Source organism: Molossus molossus, unplaced genomic scaffold, assembly GCF_014108415.1.
Source record: "Molossus molossus isolate mMolMol1 unplaced genomic scaffold, mMolMol1.p scaffold_m16_p_13, whole genome shotgun sequence".
In the NCBI taxonomy this organism is placed as follows: domain Eukaryota; kingdom Metazoa; phylum Chordata; class Mammalia; order Chiroptera; family Molossidae; genus Molossus; species Molossus molossus.
In genome coordinates this window covers 91,598,160-91,621,548 of record NW_023425348.1, presented here as the reverse complement: position 1 = coordinate 91,621,548, position 23,389 = coordinate 91,598,160, and the positions used below count along the sequence as shown (strand labels likewise).

The window sequence follows — 23,389 nt, the reverse complement described above, 5'->3', positions numbered from 1 at the left end:
GCACGCGGCAGGGCGCGCGCCAGGGCGGGGCCGCCTGACGTTAAGGAAGGACAGCCAATCCGGGAAGGCCTCCCCGAAGGGGGCGGGTCCTGAGCGCAGTGAGCTCCCCTTCCCCGCCCACTCTAGACCGCAGAGTCCCTGATAGTCGGGGACACTGGGTCCCTGCACCCGCACTTGTCAACCCAAAACTAAATGCTTCGTACCTCCCGGTTCCAAACGTCCTCAGGTTCGAGCCTAGGGCTCTTGACTTTTTCTGAGAACCAAAACTGCCCCGGAACTCTTCCGTCCATCCCCCACAGAACCCATACAGACCCCCATTCCATCCTTCCTACTAGTTTAAGCTCGAAGCCTCTCGGCTCACTGAGCATCGCTCCAGCTTCTCCAAACGTTCTGGCTTACCACTAGCCTACTCTCTCTCAGGGGGCATTTCCTGCCCAGGGGTGGGGAGCGGGGGGTGGGGTGGGGGTCGACGGAACGTAAAGGGATTCATTTGTTCACTAAACCTTTATTATGAGTAAGACCCAAACAAAAATAAACTTGATCAAGATTCTTATCCTGTCCTCAGAGAAGTCTTTTTTTAAAAAATATGTCTTTATTGATTTTTTAAAAGAGAGATATATCGATCAGCTAGCTCCTGCATGAGCCCCTCTGGGGATCTAGCCCACAACCCAGGTATGCGCCGTGACCGGGAATCAAACCGGGATCTCTCAGTCCATGGAACATCATCGCTCAATACACTGATCCACACCCGCTGGGTTCAAAGAACTCATAATCTGGCAGGGTAGACAAGCTGTGTTAAACAAGAAGCAAATGGAGGAGGTACACGGTTTGAGGGACCCCCCCCAAAAAAAAGGTTTTCCAAAAGAGGTGATATCTGAAGGTCCCTGGAAAATGCATAGTTTTGTCAAATAATGAGAGAGCTAGTTCAGGGAGAGGAAATCACAGTGGTGAAAGAATCTGGGGTCTGAAAGGGCCTAGCTGCTGTAGGAACAGTGAGGGTAACTTGATTTCTTTTTAAAAGGCAGGCGTGGAGAAAGTGGTACGAGAGGAAGGCAGGGAAGAAACAAGGGTAGTCAGAAGCCAGATTCTTAAGGGCTTTCAATACTAGGCTGGCACATTTTCACAGGCCAGTAAAGTTTTTAATCAGGGGAATAACATTTTTAAATATATATATTTAAAGTGATTATTCAGGCTGCTCTGTGTGGGATGGACAATGGGGAGGAGATGTAGGCAGGGAGATTAGTAAGAACATTGTGTCATTGGGCAAGGAAGGCTATGAAAAAGGACTGAGCTGGGACAGTTCTAGTGGGGGTAGAGAGAACAAAAGAGATACTAGAAATATTCAAGAGGCAAATCAGCAAACTGTGGAGAGAGAGGAGTCTGAGAAAAAGCCTAGGTTTCTGATATGGGAACTGGGTGAATGATGGGGCTGTCACTGAGATAATAATACAGGAGAGAAACAGACTGGGGAGATGGACAGGTCTATCTAGCTGGGGGGTTGGGGGGGCTGTGCAGAGATGGTGTGGAAAGACTCATAGATAAGCAGCCTTCCTGCTATGGACTTCCAGGCAGAGCTCTGGGCTGCAGAATAAGAGAGGTCATTAATTAGTGGCCAGGTGGTGGTGAGTGGGGTGGGGAGAGGAGTGGAGGGTGTTAAAACCATGGGAAAGCCCTGGCCAGGTAGCCCAGTTGGTTAGAGCATTGTCCTAATACACCAAGGCTGTGGTTGGATCTCTGGTCAGAGTACATACAAGAAGCAATCAAAGAATGCATAAATAAGTGCAGTGGTTCTCAACCTTCCTAATGCTGCGACCCTTTAATACCATTCCTCATGTTGTGGTGAGCCTCAACCATAAAATTATTTTCGTTGCTACTTCATAACTCTAATTTTGCTACTGTTATGAATCGCCATCAGAAATATGTGTTTTCCAATGGTCTTAGGCGACCCCTGTGAAAGGGTCGTTCAACCCCCAAAGGGGTCACAACCCACAGGTTGAGAAGGGCTGAATAAGTGGAACAACAAATTGATATTTCTTTCTGTGTGTCTCTAAAATCAATAAATTAAACAAAAAAACATGGGAGCAAGTGCTCCACCCCAGGGGAGATGCTCAGCAGCAGGAAAGACTGAGGGGCTCCCAACAAGGGCCTTTGGAAGTCAGCTACACATCTTTATTGCTCAGAAAAGATTTAGGATTGAGTCCTATGAAACTCCTAGCCCAGCCGGTATGACACTGAGCCCAGCTGTGTGGCTCAGTGGTTGAGCTTGGAACCATGCACCAAGAGGTCGCCAGATCGATTCTGGTCAGGGCACATGCCCAGGTTGTGGGCCCGATCCCCAGTAGGGGCATGCAGGAGGTGGCCAATCCATGTTCGCTCTCAGCGATGTTGCTGTTTCTCTCTTCCTTCCTCTCTCTCTCAAATCAATAAAGAAAAAAAATTTTTAAAAAAATTTAGGATACAGGTCCAAGTAGGGAGGCCCGGAAAAGAGCTGAGAAAGCGGGAAGGGGTGGCGATCGAGAGGAAGTGACAGGGAAGGATTCCAGGGCAGGGGAGACTGGGCAGGCCAGAATAGGGATGGGTGTGGGGACAGAGGAGACTGGGATTCCCTCTCCTGTGAAGAGGTGGGGCTACTCTACCGCTTCCGCCTCTTCCCTCGCAGCTCCTGCCCCACCCTCTCTGTCCCGGAAGTGGTCCTTCCGTGGCTCCGGGTGCCGGGAACGGAATCGCCGCGCTCCCGGAAGTGGCCCGGCGGTGGCGCGCTCGGTCCAGGCGGTTCTCGCTCCTCCTGGGGCGCTGCGGCTGCTCCCCGGTCCGGGCCTCGCCATGACCAGCGAGCTGGATATCTTCGTAGGGAACACGACCCTCATCGACGAGGACGTGTATCGCCTCTGGCTGGATGGTTACTCGGGTCTGTGGGGGGCCGTCTAGGGGAGCCAGTCGGGCGGAGCGGTGGGTTTGGAGGAGTGAGGGGGCGGAGCCTGGACTTCGCCATCAGAGGGAGTGGGCGGAAGAGTAAGGGATGTATGGAAGTCGGGCCTGGGATTCCTGGAGGGTCTTCGAGGTCGGCGGGGCGGGACCTGATGCTAGCGCTTACTTCCCAGTGAGCGACGCGGTGGCCCTGAGGGTGCGCTCGGGAATCCTGGAGCAGACGGGCGCCACGGCAGCAGTGCTGCAGAGTGACACCATGGACCACTATCGAACTTTCCTTATGCTGGAGCGTCTGCTACATGCACCACCCAAGCTGCTGCACCAACTCATCTTCCAGATCCCGCCCTCCCGACAGGCGTTGCTCATCGAGAGGTGGGGATGCCATCTTCACTGACTATATACCAATTTTGCAGGCTGAAACTAAAGTCAGGAAGGGACAGGGCTTACCCAGGCCCGTGAGAAAGATGAGAGCAGAAGGGGCCAAACTCAGGCTCTGCCAGGCCCCCTTTCCCCTCCTTTATGGAAAGTCAGTAGTGTCATCTGCCTCCACGCAGGTACTATGCCTTTGATGAGGCCTTTGTTCGAGAGGTTCTGGGCAAGAAGCTGTCCAAGGGCACCAAGAAAGACCTGGATGACATCAGCACCAAAACCGGCATTACCCTTAAGAGCTGCCGAAGACAGGTGGGCACTGCAGCCCCCTCCTCACCAATACAACATTCTGTCTTACAGTCCACCTCTTCACTTCATCCCTTTGGCCACTGCCTTAGCTCCAGCTTCCTCTCCCACCTCTGATTGTGGCAGAAACTTCATACCTAGTCTCTTCTCCCCTGTTTCCCCCCCCCCCCCCATTTTTTGTTCAGTTAGAGTGGGAGGGGGAGAGAGGGAGAGAGAGAGAAAGAAACATCGATGTGAAAGGGACACATCAAGTGGCTGCCACCCGCACGACCCAACCAAGGCTGGGGACAAACTGCAACCAAGGCACATTCCCTTAGCGGGAACCAAACCTGGGTCTCTCCGGACTGCAGGCTGACCCTCTAACCGCTGAGCCAAACCAGCCAGCCAGTGCTCTTCTCCCCTGTTTTTGCCCCTTCCAAACCATCCCTTACTCTTCAGCCAGAGTGATCTTTCGGAGTCCCAGATCTAACTGTAGCTTTTTCCTGCCCATAAACTTTCTCTTTTTTTATATCCTCACCCAAGGATATTTTATATCCTCACCTGAGGTAGAGAGAGAAAGAGAGATAGGGAGAGAGAGAGAAACATCAATGTGAGAAAGACACATCAACTGGTTGCCTCCCGCACAACTCCGGCCAGGGCTGGGGACGAACCACAACCCAGGTACATGCCCTTGGCTGGAATCGAACCCGGGACCCACTGGTCTGCGGGCTGATGCTCTACTGCTGAGCCAAACCGGCCAGGGTCTGCCCATAAACTTTCATTGGCTTCCACTCCTTTCTGGATAGTAGCCACACTCTTTGACCTTGCCCTTCATACTTTCCTGTGATCTGGTCTCTGCCAGCCAGAAAAAGTAGCCCTTTTTTGGGCCTTCATTGTCTTTTCTCTGTGTTTCCTGTGAGCTCCCTGCGTATAGCTTCGCATTTGCTCATTTTTTACTTTTTAGGCCTTAGCCAGGAGGGTCACTTCCGGCACAAGTTCGTGAAGAACTTGAGCGTGTGATGCTAAAAAGTAGGAGTGAATTCAGAAGTAGGAGTGAGTAAATGTTTATCCTAACCAAGATGGCAAAAGCGGGTAGACATTTGTTGAATCGATAACTTATTGAAGGAATTCCAGATGCTATATATATGAGCATCTGATATAGCATCTGTTGATTGGATAGGTAGATAGGTGAGGGATGGTGTTCAATAAACAGTTTATTGAGTGAACAACTTCTGACCAGTCCTCCCTCCCTTAACTGCCCTGCAGTTTGACAACTTTAAACGAGTCTTCAAGGTGGTGGAGGAAATGCGGGGCTCCCTGGTCGATAACATCCAGCAACACTTCCTTCTCTCCGATCGGTTGGCCAGGTGAGGGACCAGGCAAGGAGCTATTTATCTCCCCCATTCTGCACACTCCTTCCCTGGACCCTGAGGCTGGTCCACCTTCCCCACCCCAACCCCCTTGATCTCCTGGCTGTGTTGGGGGAATGGTTATCTCACTCCTAGTGTGTAAATTGGATCAGACTGGCCTGGTTTCAAATCCCAGCCTGGCCATTTACCAACTGAGCTGTCATGAGGTTCCACGTGTAAAGCACATTGCACAGCCCATGGGGCTTGGAAAGTGCTCAGTAAATGGTAATGGTTACCCTTGTGGTCTCCCGCTCTATCCCTTAGGAGACCTGGGTTGAAACCTCTTTCACAGATGAAGAAGCCCAGAGAAAAGTGACTTGAAACATGTCACACAGTTAATTAGGGCAGAGAGAGGCCAGAACTCTGATGCCCAACTGATGTTGCAGGTGGGAGCTGCTTGCTACGAAGGAATTCCAGCTCTGACAGGTTCACTTTCCCCTACCTGCAGGGATTATGCAGCCATCGTCTTTTTTGCCAACAACCGCTTTGAGACAGGGAAGAAAAAACTGCAGTATCTGAGCTTTGGCGACTTTGCCTTCTGCGCTGAGCTCATGATTCAGAACTGGACCCTTGGAGCCGTCGGTGAGGCCCCCACTGACCCAGGTGCCTGGACACCTCCCCACCCTCTCAGGGCCTTCTACCCCACCAGTAGTTTCTTCTGTAGGCCCATAGTTCCCAGCATCCTCTCTTTTTCAGGGCTCCTCACCAGCCGCCTCGGTTTAGTCCAGTGTCCCCATATACACCTTGTCTGCAGACAAAGGGCTCTCTACTTCTCTATGGCTTGGGACAAAGCATTCCACCTCCCTGACACTCTGATTTCTCTTCTGTCTTATGGGGGTGCAATGGTGATACATAAGGAAGGCTTGGGATATCACAGGAAAGCATTTTATCCCTCCTCCCCCAACTCCTTTCATGGGCCTTACTCAGACTCCCAGGTGGATGACATGGATGTGGACTTAGACAAAGAGTTTCTCCAGGACTTGAAGGAGCTCAAGGTGTTGGTGGCTGACAAGGACCTTCTGGATCTGCATAAGAGGTGACTCTGGGAGGTGTCCTTGGGGTGGGGCCTGAAGTGGGGGCTCAACCAGCTCTAGGCTTGACGCTATCTCTCTGCAGCCTGGTGTGCACTGCCCTCCGGGGAAAGCTTGGTGTCTTCTCTGAGATGGAAGCCAACTTCAAGGTCTGTGGCCCAAGCCCCCATATGTCCCTTGGGCATCTTCAGCCTCCAGGCAACTCTGCTCATGCCCTAGATTGACCAGCAGGTGGTGCTGCTTCTCCCTCTGCCCATCTGTGATGGGGGGAGGGGTTAGCTCCTAAACACTGGGGAGTTACTTAATTGAGGGAGGTGAATAGATTTGGGGAAGGGCCTGCCCCTCCCCCAGCCTCTGGGGCAGAAGGCAGAACTCCCAAGCTCCCTGCCTCACAGAACCTGTCCCGGGGGCTGGTGAATGTGGCTGCCAAGCTGACCCACAATAAGGATGTCAGAGACCTGTTTGTGGATCTGGTGGAGAAGGTGAGCTGTCCCACCCACTGCCACTCATCCCCAGCCTAGCTTGTCTCTGAGCTGTCCCAGTGCTAGATGTTCCCTTGGGCCCACAGTTCGTGGAGCCCTGCCGCTCTGACCACTGGCAGTTGAATGACGTGCGGCTCTTTTTGAATCAGTATTCAGCATCAGTCCACTCCCTGGATGGCTTCCGGTGAGTGACCCCGGCCTCCTGCTCAATGTGGCCTTGTCCCAGCCAGCCTCCTGCTAGGGTCTGGCCCTCCTGCAGACGCAGGGTTCCCTGTTCTGCCTCCCTGGGGGTGAAATTTTCTGTGGACCAGAGTCCTTGTCCACCTCTAAGACGCTGTGACAACCTTGGGCAGGTTCATTAATCTCTCCATGCCTCAGTTTCCTCATATATAAACTGGGGATGATAATGGTAAGGATCATGAGAATATTGTGAGGATTAAAGAGTGAAGGTGTAGAGAGCACTTAGAGCTACGCCATGACATGGTGGGTTGTGGTAAGCCTCGGCCACTACTGTCACCATTATTATTGCAGGCACCAGGCCCTCTGGGACCGCTACATGGGCACCCTCCGTGGCTGCCTCCTGCGCCTCTATCATGACTAAGGCCCCCTCCCACTACTCTACTCACACTGACAATAAAGTTGCCGTGACTTCGGAGGAGCCTGTGCATGGGTACACCCAGGGGTCCATGTGTGAGAGGTGTGCATGCATATGTATCGTAAGTGTCATGGTGTGTAAGGATCTGTGTGTACGCTGGTCCTGCAGGGACTAAAATGAGTCCAGGAATGGTATCTGCTCTTCCTCTCCATTTCCCCACCCAGCGGAGTCCACTTGGAATACAGAATCTTATGTTTGTTTATTCAACTCCTAGCAAGAAGATTGGGAGGACAGGAGAAGACTTTGGGGCTCAACCAGCAAGGAGGCAGCTGGCATAGCAGGAGAGAGCTGAGGGGCGGGCTTAGCGAGGGCAGGAGACTCGCTGCTTCTTGTCTGGTTTACCCACTCGGGCAGTAATCGGGTACTTGGTGATACCACAGGCATTGCTCCCTCGGTGCAGCCGGAAATAACCCTAGGAAGTCAGAGAACATCAGGGCCAGAAGTGGGGAGAGGCCTGTCCTCTCCCCCCCAATAGATTACACTCACCTCCTCACCCCAGTTGGCCCCCCAGGAGTTCTTCAGAATCCAGTATTGGGTGGACTGACGAGAATGAGACTGGGATGAGACTGCCTTTGCCCGCCTCCGCTCCACTGACTTGGTCTTACCAAAACCCACCAGCAGGACAACATGGTTCACATGTTGAGGGTCACAGGTGGTTGGTGTGGCCCTGATTACACCGTTCTTGTATTGCTGCAGGGGCAGGGACAGAGGGGCTAAGTCTGGGGCCACATCCCCTATGTGTTCCTCCCCCATTCCCTACCCTATACCACCTGCAATAGCTTCATGTTGATGGTCACAGTGATGGGGCCCTCAGTGGCCAGGTACCAGGCAATTTCTGGGGATAGAGGTGCCATCAGGCCGTGCCTGCCCAGTTTCCCCTGCTCTCAGCTCATGGTTTTCTCCACCTCTCTCCCTCCCCATACCTCCGTCCCTGTCCATAGCCCCATCTGTCTGCCTCTGTCCTGGTTTGTCTATCCTCCTCCCACGCCTCCCCCCACATCCATCTGGGTCTCCACCCTGCCCTCACTCTGCTCGTTGTCCGACAGCATGATGAAATCCTGGATCCAGGCCACCTTTTTGTACTTCTTGGCCTGGCACTTCTTTCCGACCACCCCCTGGAATGGGTAGTTTTTTTCGCTAGCCAGGCCACCTAGAAGTAAGCAAGGCCAGGAGGGGACTGAGTTCTGGAACACCCCCACCCCACAGTTCCCCAGAGGCCAGCACTCACTGTTGTTGAGGACAGTTATGTACGCATCCCAGACGTAGCCGCCCCTGCAGCCATCCCCACAGCGGCCACAGTCGAGTAGCTCTGGTGAAAGTAGGGACAATGTGAGTGACCAAGCCCCAGGTCCCAACCCCCCACTGGCACACATGAGCCCTCTTCCAGCCATACCCTGCACAGAGACTTCCACAGACTCTTTGTGTTTAATGGCCCACTGGGCTTCGATGTTGCCCGCTGCTGCCATGGCCCAGCAACAGAGACAGTTTTCCTAGTGGGAAAGGGTGGGAGCTGGGTAAGGGGGCGGGGCCTTGCCGACCCTGCCCCCTCTCTCCCTACCACCACTGGGGCTGGACTGCAGCAGGCTGGGTGGAGCAGATACCTGGTACTTGACAGATGAGATGACACCCGGTGCCTTCCGCCAGTCACAGGTTGAGGGCACTGACCCCTCCCACTCATCAGATCCTGTCTCTCTGTCCACACTGGGGGCTTTTCCATCTGCCCTCTGATTCCCATACAGCTGGCCAAACTCTTCCTCTGGGGGACAGATGGGACCACCAAGATCACAATATTGACCCCTTCTCCCACTCCAGGCTTCCACATCCTTGGCCATTAGAGTCCCCACAGTGCCCTGGGAGACACAAAGGCAGGGATGCTGAGGCAGAGAGAGAGACCAAGTTCCTTGCTGAGGTGTATTTCCCTGCACCTGCTACCTCAGCCTTGAGCTGAGCTGGGACACAGGCCTCCAGAGTACCTGTCCCTGCTCTCAGTGATTTGGGATAAACCCAGGCTTCTGGTCCTGGGAAATGAATTCCAAAGGTCTGCCCTGTCCATCTGCCAGTATCCCTGGACAAGGCTCTGCTTCCCCACCCACCACTTAGGGGCCAGGAGGTGTCCCATTACCTGTGAGGTCACTGAAAGGAGTCACCCCAAAATTGGCTGTACCCAAGTCTTCCTCCTGTAGCCGCTGAGCCTGGGCCAGGTTGCGGGCAAAGATATCCAGGCGGCGAGCATGCTCTGGATCAAAAGAAGGTCTTCCTAGGCTGGCTCTCAAGCCCGTGGTGGCAGGAAGTGGCCACTGGCTGGGTGTCCTACCACCCACTCTTACCCTGATGAGCACTGGCCCCTTTCCTGTGGCCCTGCAGGCTCTGATGCAGATACCTGGGCCAAGGAAATGGCTCCCAGCCCACCTGGGGTTGGGTTTTCCCAGGAGACAGGAAGTGGGGCCTCTCTGCCCACCTGGGGGGAAGCCAAGTAAAGGGTCTGAAGGCAGAGTGACTCAGAAAGGAACGATTGGAGGCAGGCTTCCTGCTGCCAGGTCACCTCCTTCACACCTCTGACCACAGGTCTGGGGCTGGAATATGGCAGGGGTGGGGAAGGGTGACATACAGATGCATCACACGGGCTGAAAGACACCCGGAGGTTATCCCTCTAAAGATGAGACCTAGAGAGAGGGCAGGTACAGGGCTGGCAACTCGGGATGGAGAGGTAGTCCCAGCTTGAGGACAAAATGGGTAGCCTTAGGTGTTTGCTAAGTGAACTCATGACTAGATGGGAGTCTGCATGCTGCCAGGAGTCACAGGAAAGTAGCTGTGGAGCCGAAGGGTCCTCTAGGACTGAGCAGACCCCTAACAGCTGCCACCTCCCTCCAGACGTGGCAGGAAACGTAGGACACCTCAAGCCCTGCTGTTCTGCTGAGTGGCTTGAGCCAAGCCCACACCCCACCCTAAACCTTGATTTCCTCCTTGGTTAAATGGGAGGAGTGGGATTGGACTGGAGATGTATGGGTCCCATGATACCTGCTGGGTTTGAATAACTTCGATTATACTGGATCTGGAACAAAGTGAAGACCTCTCTCAGCTCCAGTGGCCGGGGACCTGGATCCTGGGGGGGAAGGAGTTAAGTGAGGAGTCATTGCTGGGACCACACCTTGGCTTCCAGCAAGGACTGAGCTAGGGGATCAGCCAGTTAACCTGTCCTGTCTCCCTGTATGAGCATCAGCATATCAATCACATTTCAGCCTCAGTTGCTCCCTCTGAGAAATGGGAACAAAGCAGTTGTTTCTGAAGGGGTGAGCCCCAGGCATGGGGCTTGCAAAGGGAAGGGCATGGGGAGCAGTTGTGGGCTCTTACCTGGACCCTGAAGGAATCCTTGGTGCCTTGGGCCAGACCTGCCACCAACAGGGCCAGGAGGCAGGAGAGAAGGACAGTTGGTGCCATGTTGCTGCAGACCAAAGTGGTGGGGACAGGAAGCTGTGAGACCAAACTAGAGGGGCTGAGAGGGTGGAGCTGGAGAAACCACAAAGGGAAACCAGGCTGGGAGGGGGGGGGAGCTGAACCCCTCAAGCAAGAGGCATTCAGGCTTTTGGCCCTACACAGCCCTCTGCCTGCCTATTCCCCGCCCCCACCCCTTTTTTTTATTCAACAGAGGCTCTCGGCCCACCCTGTTCTGGGTAATTTTGGGGACACAGAGATGGATCTGTCCTCAAGGAGAAAGGAGGCGACAGGTCCTAAGAGGGCAGTGACATAAAGCCATCAGTACTGTCATGGGTAAGCCCAGGGAACTATGGGAGCCACACGTTCCTGATGACTGGGTGTGGATGGAGGGTCAGTGCCCCTGCAGAAACACTCTTGCTCATCCCTCAAAGCTTAGTGAGCTCAAGGCTCACCTCCAAGAAGCTTTCCCCGCTCTCCTCTGCTGGAACCCGCGGCCCCTCGAGCCCCTGGGGACTGCTTCCCCACACCTGAGCTGTCTGAGGCGCCTGTGTCCTCAGCGCCCAGGATGTGGCTGCGTGCACAGCAGGCTTGGTGGTGGGGGTGGCTGAGCAAGTGGTCATCATGTGTTTACCTCATGGGTTTCAAACAAGAAAGTTCAAGTCCAGGGCACAGCAGGTGGCAGCTCCTGTCTCCTTTTGTTCCTCATTCCTGTCACAGTCTGGGTGGGGATGAGGGGCCAGAGAGATGGGAGGATTGGCATCTCAGGCAGCAAGGCCAAAGCCTGTGAGGTCAAGGGCCGGGCAGGGGTGTTAACACCTGTCACTGCTGCCTCAGTTCTGAGGGGTCCTTAGGCTGGGGCTCTCCCTTATGAGTCTCCAGGCTGGGAACCAGGGCCCCAGACCAGTGCTGAAGACCAGAGCTGGGGGAGAAAACTGGCTTTCTAGGGGTGCCATAGGTGTGGGAGAGGGGAAAGGAGGAGGGCTCTGATGCTGGGATTAATTTATTCATGTGCTCACTACATTTCTCCATTCATTAGGAATCTGCCCCACTTTGCTGCACCACCCTCACTCCCACCCCAGACAGTAAGCCGAGGGACTCCTCTATTTGGAAAAACAGCCATGCTGTCTTTTTTTTTTTTGAATCCTCACTTGAGGACATTTTTCCACTTTTTGTTCAGATAGAGTGGGAGGGAAAGAGAGAGAGAGAGAGAAACATCGACGTGAAAGGGACACATCGAGTGGCTGCCTCCCGCATGACCCAACCAGGGCCGGGGACAAACTGCAACCGAGGTATGCGCCCTTAGCGGGAACCGAACCCAGGTCTCTCTCCGGACCGCAGGCCAATGCTCTAACCGCTGAGCCAAACCGGCCAGGGCCATGCTATCTTTTTAAAAACTCATTAGACAGCCCAGCCGCTGTTGAGTGTCGACCCAAGCACCAAGAGGTCGCTGGTTCAATTCCTGGTCAGAGCACATGCCCAGGTTGTGGACCAAATCCCCAGTAGGGGGCATGCAGGAGGCGGCCAGTCGATGTTCTCTCTCATTGATGTTTCTATCTCTCCCTCTCCTTTCCTCTCTCTCTAAAATCAATAAAGAAAAAAAAATTCAGTAGAGAGACCATCCATAGAGGGGCACCTGGCTCTGTGGTTCTAGACCCCAGTCATATGTTCCCAGCTAGTTTTGGACTGTGTGTGACCTATGACTAATACCCCATGTGTCAGACTCAGAGCTGGAGTTCCCAGTGTGGACACCAAAGGGGGTGTCATAAACTCTGTCTCTGTGGTGGTGGGTGGTGGGGAGACTGGGGGAGGAGAAACGGTGTGGAGCTGGGTGGTCTTTCTTGTTGGTCCACTCCTCCCCTACCTTAAGGTGAGCACCATGAGGCCAGGAGATTTTAGCTTTTTTGATCAGTGCTGTGTCCCTGGTGTCTAGCACAGAGACTGGTCAGTGTTGGCCACTCAGTAAACATTTGTTGAATGAATGAACTACACTCACTCATTTGTTCATTCACTTGCTCATCCTGTAATTCCTGGCTGACACCCAATGAGGCTAGACCATGGGCCCAGGGGCCTCAGGGGCTCACTGCCTGGGAGGAACCCATGACTTGTTAGGAGAGAGACACCAACCAAGATGAGGCTTTGTGACCCAGTGCAGAAGAGATGAAGGCAGGGAAAGTTGTTAGGGTCACAGAGGTCAGGAGAAGTTCTGAAGAGACAATGCTGAATGGCAGGTGCACTCAGGCCTATAAGTGCAAAGATGGAGGTTCAGGTCCAAATTTGAGACCCTAAGTGTGCACCCAGCCATTCCCCTCTGGGCCTTCATTTCTCACCTCTAAGTGGCAGTGACAATTCCTTTGACTAGAATGACACTGTGGAGCACCTTTGACCCTGACTGGCACAGAGTAGGTGTTCAAATGGTGGGTCCTTAATGCTCTACTGTGGGGCAAGGAGCCCAGAGAGTCTTGTTTGTTTGTTTGGTTGGTTGGTTGGTTGGTTGGTCTGTTGTTGTATGTTTTATTAGAGCCCAGAAGTCTTAGAGTCCTGTCTCTGCCACTCTGGATGTGCCACTCTGGATCTCAGCCTCTCTCATCTGTAAAATGGGGTTGTAATGGTACCCTTCCCTGGCTTGGCAGGAGGATTGCATGAGGGTACACCCTGATGTCTGGAATAGTTAGATCTTGATAATCAAGCACTAATATTTTTATTATTTATTTATTTAATTTATTTTTAGCAATAATTGTGCCTCAGATAAACCTAATTGGCTACAAAATTGCCACTGTGCAAAGCTATTTTTATTATTTAAAAAATAATGGCTTGCCCTGTCTGGTTTTGCTCAGTGGTTAGAGTGTTGGCCCACAGACCAATGAGTCATGGGTGTGTTTCCCGGTCAAGGGCACATACCTGGGTTGCAGACATACCTGGGTAACAGGTTCAATCCCCAGCCCAGCCGGGGTTCTGTGAGTGGCAGCCAGTCAATGTGTCTCTCTCGCATCAATGTTTCTCTCTCTCCCTCCCTTCTTCCCTTCCGTTCTGTCTAAAAATCAATGGAAAAAATATCCCCCGGTGAGAATTAACAAAAAAATAAAAATAATGACTTTTTTGAGATATGTAATTCATATACCATAAAATTCACCATTGTAAAGGGTACGATTCAGTGGTTTTTAGTGTATCTGTATAAGTGTGCAGCCATCACCACTATCTAATTTTAGAGCATTCTGCTCATCCCCAAAGAAACCCCATACCCCTTAGTAGTCACTCCCCATTACCTTTTGCTCTGGCAAATACTAATCTAGCTTGTCTCTCAGATTTGCCTGTTCTGGCTATCACATAAACAGAACATGTAGCCTTTGTGCCTGGTTTCTTTCACATAGTATAATATTTTCAGGATTCGTTCATGTGGTAGCACATATCAGTTTTTTATTTCTTTTTTTTTTTTTATCCTCACCCGAGGACATTTTTCCATTTTTTGTTCAGATAGAGCGGGAGGGAGAGAGAGGAAGAGAGAGAGAGAGAAACATCGATGTGAAGGGACACATTGAGTGGCTGCCACCGCAACGACCAACCAGGGTTTGGGACAAACTGCAACCGAGGTACGTGCCCTTAGCGGGAACCGAACCCGGGTCTCTCTGGACCGCAGGCCGACGCTCCAACCGCTGAGCCAAACCGGCCAGGGCTCTTTATTTCTTTTTTATGGCTGAATAATATTCCATTATTTTTAAAAAATATTTTTTACTGATTTTAGAGAGAGAAACATTTATGAGAGAAACATTGATGGGTTGCCTCCTGCACACCCCCTACTGGGGATTGAGCCTGAAACCTGGGCATGTTCCCTGACCAGGAACAGAGCCAGTGACTTCTTGGTGCATGGGACAAAGCTCAACCAACTGAGCCACACCAGCTGGGCTCCATCATTATTTTTATCCATTCATAAACATTTTGGTTTATCCATTCATATGTCGATGGAAATTGTTTCTATATTTTGGTTCTCATGAATAGTGTTGCTATGAACAGGGTGTACAGATTTTTTGTGTGTGGACATGTTTTCAATTCCCCTGGGTATATACCTAGGAGAGAAATTGCTGGGTCATGTAACATTTTGAAGACCTGCCATACTTTTTCCAAAGTGGGTGCAGCATCTTACATTCCCACCTACATTGTATGAAGGTTCCAATTTCTCCGCGTGCTCGCCAACACTTGTTAATGTCTGTCTTTTTGGTTTTAAACAGCTATTATTTTTAGCCTCCTCACCCAAGCAGCTGGAAAGTATTTGAGGATGGGGGAGAGTCTCCAGTTTACCCTAAACCCAGGGCTCACCTTGGGACCCATCGAAACCTCCCTTCCTACGCACGTCCCCTTCTAGGCACACCCTCCCAGGCAGGGCTGTGTTCGGGGCGATCGTGAGGATAAACTGGGGTGGAAAAAGGAAGGGAGGGCTCAGTTCCCGCATGTCGTCTGACCCGAGGCGGGGGATCCCTGGACACGCAGCCCTTCCCGTCTGGCTCTGCCCTGAGACGTGGGCAGGGTGAGGCCCCGCCCTTTCCTGGGAGCCAGCTCCGCCCAAACCCCTCCCCCAAAGGCGCTCCCTCCGCTTGGGGGAGGAGCAGAAACCCCGGGGGTACGCGGGTAGGAGGAGGGCGGGGAAGGCGCTGGCGCAAGACCCTGGCGTCCTGCACGCCCGATTTGGCCCTGTCCGCCTTTTCAGGGGCTTCCATTCATTCTGGGCCAAAAGGCAACTGCAGCCCCCGCCCGCAAACCGTTGTAGCCTCCAGGACTGAGGGCTCCTGGGGGCTGGCTTGGAGTGGAGAGAAGGGACCACCTTGCTCAAGACAGCGTTGGGGATGGAGGAGAGAGGGGACAGATGAACGGTTCTGGGGATGAGAGCGTCTTGTCCTCGGGCGAGGGTCTGGGGACCCTGAAGGAGGTTTTGCTATTTCCAGAGTGGCTGGGTGCACAGAATAAAAATTTGAAGGGTCTAGATTGAGGACATGGTAGACCCAGTGTGACGTTAGGTGTAGGTGCCCAGGATGACATTCTGGAAGGCGCAGAAAGAGTCTGGGGGCCCCGACATTAAAATGTTGGTGCACAGGATGTAATTCTGGGGGCGCAGATTAGATAGGGTCTGGGTGCGCAGTATGACATTCTGGGGTGCACAAAGTGAGGGCCTGGGGACTCTCGAGTGAGTCTGGGGGCCTGGCATCAGGGCCAATGCCCCCAGGAACGAGCTCTAGAGGACCTTGGCCCAGAGCCGGGAGGCGGCTCCGGGCGGCGCCGCGGGGGACCGGGTGGGGGCCTGCGGCTGGCCAGAGGCGGAGAAGCGGGGGGTCGGGGTCCCTCCCCCTGGCGCGGGCTCAGGAATCCGCTGAGGGGCGGGCGGAGGCGCCGGGGTGGGCCGCGCCGCGGCGGGCGGGCGGGGGGCGCTTCCTGGGGCCGCGCGTCCAGGGAGCTGCGCCGTCCGCCCGTCCGTCTGCTCGCAGGCCCTGCCGGAGCCAGCCGAGCCGCCGGAGCCGCGGGCCGCGGGGGCGTCGCGGGCCCAAGTGAGTGACCGTCCGTGGGGGGAGGGCGCGAGCCGGAGTCTCGGCCCAGTCGGCGTCAGTGAGGAGCGAGAGGCCCGCGATCCTCTGCCCGCACCACTGTGGGACCGGGCGGGGGCGGGGCGGCCCTGGGCGGGAGGGCCCCGAACCCCGGCCTGCGTGAGGAGTTAGCCTTCCGCCCTGGGAGGCTCCGGGGTCCTAAGTGCGGTGTCGAGCGGGAGGCGGCTGGGGCCAGGGCTCCGAGTCCTGGTACAGGGAATGGGGCTGCCGTGGCAGAGGCGCCCTGACCCCTGCTCACCACCTCCCAGCCCCAGGATGCTCCCCTTCGCCTCCTGCCTCCCCGGGTCTCTACTGCTCTGGGCGCTGCTGCTGTTGCTCTTGGGGGCAGCGTCTCCCCAGGATTCGGAGGAGCCCGACAGCTACACGGTGGGGACCGTGGGGCCACTGGCCTGGGATGGGCTGGGCAGGGACACAGAGACCAGGATTCTGGGGTGGCTGCTGCTGGGGAAGATTCTCCCCTCCCCTGGTTGGTGGAGCAACTGGGGCCATTGTTTGGAGCAGCCCCTGGAGGGTGGCTAGGCTCAGGGCCCTGGTCTTGGCCTGGTCAGTTGGAGGGGACAGGGGGTGAACACTGGCCACCGCTGGTCCCCTTGTAGGAATGCACAGATGGCTATGAGTGGGACCCTGACAGCCAGCACTGCCGGGGTGAGTGTGTCTGGGGGACTGACCCACCCCCAGGAACTGGGAAAGGGATTGCAACCCCAGCTGTAAGAGCTGCAGCAGGAGGCCAATGGCCTGTCCTCTGCCCAGCTCTGTTTTGCCAAGGCCAGCTCTGGTTCTCTGGGGGCCAGCTCAGCTAGGGGTGGAGAAGCCATCCAGGCCCCTCCTTCTCAGAGAAACCCAGGACACCCTGCCCCCACCTTTAAATAAGCAGGAGAGCTACAGGGCACTGCCCTGAGGAGCACCTTCTCACGTCTCTAATCACTCTCCTACCCAGCTGTGTCCTATCACATCCCAGGAGGGCAGTGTCTGCGGGGGTGGGTAAGGAGGCCTGCACTAGCACTCGTGGGCTGAGCCAAGGCCAGAGCTTTGGGGAGGGATAGAAACTCCTTTAGGGACAAGAGAATGGGGTGGCTGTTCCCACAGTCACCCAGTCATCAGCCCTGGCAGGTCCTGGAGAGGGGTCCTGGGCAGGAAACCTTAGCTTGTTGAGTAGAGAGGGAAGGCCCTGCAGGGGTCACACAGCTTAGAGAAGGCCAAGCTGGGCTGTTGCCTCCCACCCCCTCCACGGCCAGCCCAGAAAATTGGCTGTGCCCAGCAGGCCCCTCTCTGCAGATGTCAACGAGTGCCTGACCATCCCTGAGGCCTGCAAGGGGGAAATGAAATGCATCAACCATTATGGGGGCTACTTGTGCCTGCCCCGCTCAGCTGCCGTCATCAACGACCTGCATGGGGAGGGACCACCACCGCCAGTGCCCCCTGCTCAACACCCCAACCCCTGCCCACCAGGCTATGAACCTGATGACCAAGAGAGCTGTGTGGGTAAGGGTCACTCTGGCACAGAGCCTTACAGTCCTCCTACCAGGCGTCTATTACTGCATGTTAAAAACTCAGACCTCATGTTCCTCCCTTGCTCAAAAGCCTCCTCAGAGTCACTGGGATAACGTCTGGAGCCTTGCCCAGACCCTCACTTTGTGTGGGACCTGCCACAGGTGTCTCTAGCTCCTGTCCCACTACCCTAGCCAAACTTCGGGACCCTCCCCTCCATTGCTGCAGACACACTGTAAGAACTCTGCCTTTTAGTCTCTGCTCCCTACCCCCTTCCTGATCTGACCCCATCCCTGGGCACCATGGGCCTTGGAGGAAGGCCCTGGAATCAGTGCTCCTAGGAATATGGATAGAGCTTTGTTTCCTGTGCTTCCCTGGCACGGGCTCTCACAGGTTAGGGGTGCCTTTCCTGTTGGCTCCCAGGCTGGTGGACTGTTATTTGTGCTATTGGGAGGGTCTAATCCATGTGTTTCTATTTTGGGGGTGCATCACCTTCATGCATGCATGTGAGTGGTTCCTGACCTGTGTATACTTAAACATTGTGGTGTCTGTCATGTGGGGTAGTGCATGGGCTCCCAGACAGGGGCTGAGTGGTGTCTCCTGCAGATGTGGACGAGTGTGCCCAGGCCCTGCACGACTGCCGCCCCAGCCAGGAGTGCCACAACCTGCCTGGTTCCTACCAGTGCACCTGCCCTGACGGCTACCGCAAGATTGGGCCTGAATGTGTGGGTGAGTCCAGGAGCAGCCTGGCTAGTTTCTGCTCTGTGTCCCTGCCCTGGCTCTCACTCTGACACCTGATCCCCATTCCAGCCCACCCCCAGGCCCCACCACCTCTGTCCCAGACAGAGCACTGTCTGGGTGTATGTGAGTCCTGGCTGATCTGACCCGCCCAGTCCCCATACACAGACGGAACTATGGATACTGAGGCCTTGAGTCCCAGCCAGCTTGGGCCCCACCTGACTTCTGCCCTCTGCCCTCCTTCCCCTACCTCCATCCCAGATATAGACGAGTGCCGCTACCGCTACTGCCAGCACCGCTGTGTGAACTTGCCAGGCTCCTTCCGCTGCCAGTGCGAGCCAGGCTTCCAGCTGGGGCCCAATAACCGCTCCTGCGTGGGTGAGGCTGGGCTGGGCTGGGCCAGGCTCCTGGGTCCTGGGCAAGGTGGGGTGGGAAGCTCCCTTCCTGACCAGCCCAGGTGAACAAGTGAAGTGGGGGCTCTGGGCTGCTCCTTGGCTTTCACTCCATTTTTTCTGGCACCCCCAGATGTGAATGAATGTGACATGGGGGCTCCATGTGAGCAGCGCTGCTTCAACTCCTATGGAACCTTCTTGTGTCGCTGCCATCAGGGCTACGAGCTACACCGGGATGGTTTTTCCTGCAGTGGTGAGTTCCGCTCCTGCCAAGTGTTCCTCCATTGGTCCTCCTGCATCATGCTGTGCTTCCTGCCACACAGTCTTCTATTTGATACCTCCATGTCCCATTGATTCTGCACCCATGTACCTACTGTATACTCCACCTCCAGCTGGCCTCTGGGCACCTGCAGACCTGCCCATCACAACTCCCAGCCTGGTGGGGAAGGCACAGAGGGGAGCAGTCATGTCCCCTCTGAAGCTCAGTGGGGAGACTCCCTGGCAATCAGGGTGACCTGCATTTGAATCCTGGATTATGAAAAGTCACTCTTCTCTCTGTACCCATCTATTCGTCTGTAAAACAGGTTGTATTGAGAGCTAAGTGGGAAAATGAGAACAAACATGCTTTACCAGGTCCCAAGCAGCAACACTTTATTTTAAATGTTTTTATTGATTTCAGAGAGAAGGGAGAGGGAGATAGAAATATCGATCAACTGCCTCCTGCACACCCCCTCCTGGGGTTCAAGCCTGAAACCTGGACATGTGCTCTGACTGGGAATCAAACCAGGAAACTCTTCCTGTGTGGGTTGATGCTCAACCACTGAGCCACACTAGCCAGGCATTTCTTTTTTAATCCTCACTGGAGGATATTTTTCTATTGTTTTCTGGAGTGGAAAGGAGAGAGGAGAAAAGAGAGAAACTTCGATGTGAGAGAGACGCATCGATTGGCTGCCTCTTGCACGACCCCCACCAGGGCCAGGGATCAAACCTGCAACCCAGGTATGTGCCTTTGATTGGGAATCAGACCTGAGGCCCTTTGGTCCATGGACCTACAGTCTAACCGCTGAGCCAAACCAACCAGGGCCCAAGCAGAAACACTTTAAAGTGAATACCATTTATCCAGAACCTTCCCTGTGCAGGGCACTTCCCTTACCTACTTGGCCTTATTCAATCCTACCAACAATCCTATGAGGTAAATATAATTCTTTCCTTTCTCTGCAAAACAAGGATGTTAATATCTCCTTCAAGGTTTGTTGAGAGGCTCACAAGAAAATAGTAAGCGTGAAGTCCTTCAACAAAGAGAAGTTAAGTGACTTGCCCAAGGTCACACTAGGGTGAGCCAGGGCCAGGTCTCCATCCCAACTTCTCATTCCATGCCAACTGGCCACGTACCCTGTTTATGTTATGCTTTGCTGCCGAATAAGGCCCCAGGGTACCTGGCTCAGGACTAGGCAGCATGAGGGAAACCTGAGTAGAAAACCTGGCTTGTGCTGGAGCAGATCAGTTGGCAGGAGGTGACTGTGTGCTTGGGGTGGTTGTGGGTTGCAGGAATTGGGCAACCCAAGGTTGGGCTCTCAGGGCTCAGCTAGTCTAACCTACTCATTTTACTGACAGGGAAATTGAGGTGTCCAAAACTCAATCAGCAGGATTTAAAATCAAGCCTCTAGTGCTGTCATTTACTTTCATCTTACAGTTGGCAAGCTGGGCAGTCTGGGCAGACCTTTTTTTTTTTTTTTTTTTTTTTTTATCCTCACCCGAGGACATTTTTCCATTTTTTGTTCAGATAGAGCGGGAGAGAGAGAGAGGAAGAGAGAGAGAGAAACATCGATGTGAAAGGGACACATCGAGTGGTTGCCACCCGCACGACCAATCAGGGCCGGGGACAAACTGCAACCGAGGTACATGCCCCTAGCGGGAACCGAACCCGGGTCTCTCCGGACCGCAGGCAGACGCTCCAACCGCTGAGCCAAACCAGCCAGGGCCAGACCTTTTTTTTTAATTCTCTGTACCACAGCTGTGCTTTGCTTGGCTCTTTCACCCCCCTCTGCCTTCCCACACGGAGCCTAACATGGGGCTGGACTCTATATACGTTTATGGGACTGAATTGAGAGAATTGCCCTTGACCCAGTTTTCATCCCTGTTCTTCCACAGATATTGATGAATGCAGCTACTCCAGTTACCTCTGTCAGTACCGCTGCGTCAACGAGCCAGGCCGCTTCTCCTGCCACTGCCCACAGGGCTACCAGCTGCTGGCCACGCGCCTCTGCCAAGGTACAGGTTGCCCAGGTGGAGTGGGCAGGGTGGTGTCAGGGGTTAGTGGCCTGATGTTCAGGTTCCAGCCTCTCTCCCCTGGCACAGACATTGACGAGTGTGAGTCCGGCGCACACCAGTGCTCTGAGGCCCAAACCTGTGTCAACTTCTATGGGGGCTACCGCTGTGTGGACACCAACCGCTGCGTGGAGCCCTATGTCCAAGTGTCTGACAAGTGAGTCAACCCCCCCCCCCCACATACACACTAGAACTCCCATTGGGTGCTGTGGTTGGCAAGAGTCCCCAAGGGTTGGTGGGAATTGTAGTCCATGACAACCATATACACTGTTACAGAGTGGGAAGATCCATTTGGGATCCTTAATTTTGGAGGTGGGCCGAATTTGGGGAAGGGGCAAAGACCTCATTCATGTCCCCTTATCGGGACCCCTAGTCGCTGCCTCTGCCCAGCCTCCAACCCCCTGTGCCGGGAGCAGCCCTCATCCATTGTGCACCGCTACATGAGTATCACCTCGGAACGCAGTGTGCCCGCAGATGTATTCCAGATCCAAGCGACTTCCGTCTACCCTGGCGCCTACAATGCCTTTCAGATCCGTGCGGGAAACTCACAGGGGGACTTCTACATTAGGGTAAGGCTTTCCCCTAACCCTACTCCTCAAATGACATGCATAATCCAAAATTGAATTCCAGGAAACCTTAAATGGGAGATTTCGTTTATGCCACCATGCCCCGCCTCTTCTCAAAGCCCCACCCCCGGGAGGCGAGATTTCTGTAGAAAGGTAGGGAGGAGTTCTAAATTCCCTTGGAACAAACTACAGATTGTTAAATGTACTTCTAACAAGACACTCAGAATCTGGGCTTAGAGTCCCCCTACTGGTTTCCTATCTGGCCCCAATTTTTCTAGCCTTAGAACAAGTAACTGACATGAGAGGCCTTCTGAGGTTACAGGCAGAGTCCATGAAGGGCAAGCAAGTGGAGCTGGGCCTTAGCAGGGTAGTGGGGGTTGGTACAGCCGACTAGGGTCAGAAAGTCAACTCTGCTGGTAAAGCTGTTAGGAGGGAGGGGTCCAGCTGTGACTCAATGAGAAGGGCACATGGGTTTGTCTGGTATCAGTGCTGGTTTTCTTTCTGAAATTGAAAACTGAAGGGGAGTCAGCCTGCTCCAGGTCACCAAAGGCCCCACCACTCTCCAAAATCTCACACCTGGCCCTGAATCATCAGTTGACCCTGGTTAGACAAGAACTAGCTGGAAGAGTGGGAAGAATAGATTTCTGAAGGCAGGAGCTTGGGTGCAGGAGATGAGATGTAAGAGTCATGGAGCCGGATGACAGCCTGGTGTCACAGCCTGGCCAGGGCTCAATTTCACTTCGTAGCCAACTGGTTGTAGGTACAAAACATGGAGCAGGGAGGTGGTGCTGGTGGAGGATCCTGGCATGAATGTTGATGCAATCTACATGTCCCCCCACCCACTGTGCCCTGCAGCAAATCAACAATGTCAGCGCCATGCTGGTCCTCGCCCGGCCCGTGACGGGCCCCCGGGAGTATGTGCTGGACCTCGAGATGGTAACCATGAACTCCCTCATGAGCTACCGGGCTAGCTCTGTACTGAGACTCACCGTCTTCGTGGGGGCCTACACCTTCTGAGGAGTGGGGAGAGTTCTCAGGGAGGGGGAGATCCCTGCAGCCGAGGAGCCTGGGGCTCAGGGATGACCGTGTTCTGCTAAAAGGGAAGATGCTGTTGTGAAGGGTAGAGAGAGAAAGGCAATAAAGGGAGAAAGAAGGAGTCCTGGTGGCTGAGGTGGGTGGGTAACACTAGAGAACCCCAGACTGGGGAAGGGGCCAGGCTTGTGGGAGGTGGGCCAAGTCTGCCTAAAGTGGGGGTCCGACCTATTGACAGAAGTTGGGACCTGTGTCCCCAAAGCTGGGATTGGTCTATGTACCATGGGCATCAGCATCACCCTGAGAAGGGAGAAGGTAATGAGGCTGCAGACTCCAGGCCTCAGAAGTTTGGTCTTGGCTGGTTTTCAGGGAGCCTAAGAGACCCTGCTCTAGATAGTACCAGGAGGCTCTGGGTTTCAATCCTACTTTGGCCTCAAACTAACAATTTGGACAAACCCTGGGCCTCAGTTTTCCAATCCATAAAATGGGGCAACTGGACTGTTAGTGCTTTTTAAACTTTTCTTTTCCAAGCTACAGAACCTTTTAGCAAAGGAAATGTTATTTGATTAGGGACCCTCTGATGACATAAACTAGATTCAAAGTTGCAACACCTCAGACTCCATCCATCTCCCTGCCAGTCTCAATGCTCCACCAGGAAACTCC

The 23,389-nt window shown here is 54.1% G+C and overlaps 3 protein-coding genes across 7 annotated transcripts; 2 read left to right on the top strand and 1 right to left on the bottom strand.

Annotated features, from left to right (window-relative positions):
* The first annotated feature begins 2,751 nt into the window (after window positions 1-2,751).
* Window positions 2,752-7,249, top strand: LOC118627635 (FGF1 intracellular binding protein). Of its 3 annotated transcripts, none has more exons than XM_036258002.1 (10): window positions 2,752-2,908; window positions 3,102-3,300; window positions 3,483-3,609; window positions 4,849-4,949; window positions 5,440-5,594; window positions 5,919-6,027; window positions 6,108-6,171; window positions 6,418-6,504; window positions 6,591-6,688; window positions 7,036-7,248. In XM_036258002.1, the coding sequence occupies exons 1-10, from the start codon at window positions 2,824-2,826 to the stop codon at window positions 7,103-7,105; spliced, it is 1,095 nt and encodes a 364-aa protein (XP_036113895.1). In that variant the 5' UTR covers window positions 2,752-2,823; the 3' UTR covers window positions 7,106-7,248. The 3 variants fall into 3 exon arrangements, with proteins under 3 accessions (XP_036113895.1, XP_036113896.1, XP_036113897.1); XM_036258003.1 differs by having other exon boundaries at window positions 5,440-5,573; window positions 7,036-7,159; XM_036258004.1 differs by lacking the exon at window positions 6,591-6,688 and having other exon boundaries at window positions 7,036-7,249.
* Window positions 7,250-7,341: 92 nt separating this feature from the next.
* On the bottom strand, window positions 7,342-10,611 carry CTSW (cathepsin W). 2 transcript variants are annotated; one of them, XM_036258000.1, is made up of 10 exons: window positions 10,511-10,611; window positions 10,178-10,262; window positions 9,282-9,395; window positions 8,761-8,915; window positions 8,553-8,649; window positions 8,388-8,468; window positions 8,187-8,309; window positions 7,930-7,994; window positions 7,646-7,849; window positions 7,342-7,571 (listed from the first exon to the last, which is right to left on the bottom strand). In XM_036258000.1, exons 1-10 carry the CDS (start codon window positions 10,595-10,597, stop codon window positions 7,461-7,463), a joined length of 1,122 nt encoding a protein of 373 aa, XP_036113893.1. In that variant the 5' UTR covers window positions 10,598-10,611; the 3' UTR covers window positions 7,342-7,460. The 2 variants fall into 2 exon arrangements, with proteins under 2 accessions (XP_036113893.1, XP_036113892.1); XM_036257999.1 differs by having other exon boundaries at window positions 8,388-8,649.
* EFEMP2 (EGF containing fibulin extracellular matrix protein 2) lies at window positions 9,392-23,343 on the top strand. 2 transcript variants are annotated; one of them, XM_036257997.1, is made up of 11 exons: window positions 16,014-16,125; window positions 16,431-16,548; window positions 16,779-16,827; window positions 17,458-17,664; window positions 18,277-18,399; window positions 18,670-18,786; window positions 18,934-19,053; window positions 20,952-21,071; window positions 21,159-21,285; window positions 21,502-21,697; window positions 22,550-23,343. In XM_036257997.1, the coding sequence occupies exons 2-11, from the start codon at window positions 16,438-16,440 to the stop codon at window positions 22,709-22,711; spliced, it is 1,332 nt and encodes a 443-aa protein (XP_036113890.1). In that variant the 5' UTR covers window positions 16,014-16,125; window positions 16,431-16,437; the 3' UTR covers window positions 22,712-23,343. The 2 variants fall into 2 exon arrangements, with proteins under 2 accessions (XP_036113891.1, XP_036113890.1); XM_036257998.1 differs by lacking the exons at window positions 16,014-16,125; window positions 16,431-16,548; window positions 16,779-16,827 and adding an exon at window positions 9,392-10,927.
* The last annotated feature ends 46 nt before the right edge of the window (window positions 23,344-23,389 follow it).

What these genes read in the sequence shown, in the direction of transcription:
- LOC118627635 (XM_036258002.1), top strand. Translation starts at nt 2,824, where the DNA reads ATGACCAGCGAGCTGGATATCTTCGTAGGGAACACGACCCTCATCGAC. An exon ending in CAGGCGTTGCTCATCGAGAG is followed by an intron (nt 3,301 to 3,482) that starts GTGGGGATGCCA and finishes GCCTCCACGCAG; the next exon opens with GTACTATGCCTTTGATGAGG. An exon ending in CACTCCCTGGATGGCTTCCG is followed by an intron (nt 6,689 to 7,035) that starts GTGAGTGACCCC and finishes TTATTATTGCAG; the next exon opens with GCACCAGGCCCTCTGGGACC.
- CTSW (XM_036257999.1), bottom strand. Translation starts at nt 10,597, where the DNA reads ATGGCACCAACTGTCCTTCTCTCCTGCCTCCTGGCCCTGTTGGTGGCA. An exon ending in AAGTTATTCAAACCCAGCAG is followed by an intron (nt 9,396 to 10,177) that starts GTATCATGGGAC and finishes CTTTTGATCCAG; the next exon opens with AGCATGCTCGCCGCCTGGAT. An exon ending in TCAACATGAAGCTATTGCAG is followed by an intron (nt 7,850 to 7,929) that starts GTGGTATAGGGT and finishes CTGCCCCTGCAG; the next exon opens with CAATACAAGAACGGTGTAAT.
- EFEMP2 (XM_036257997.1), top strand. Translation starts at nt 16,438, where the DNA reads ATGCTCCCCTTCGCCTCCTGCCTCCCCGGGTCTCTACTGCTCTGGGCG. An exon ending in TGACAGCCAGCACTGCCGGG is followed by an intron (nt 16,828 to 17,457) that starts GTGAGTGTGTCT and finishes CCCTCTCTGCAG; the next exon opens with ATGTCAACGAGTGCCTGACC. An exon ending in GGCCACGCGCCTCTGCCAAG is followed by an intron (nt 21,072 to 21,158) that starts GTACAGGTTGCC and finishes CCCCTGGCACAG; the next exon opens with ACATTGACGAGTGTGAGTCC.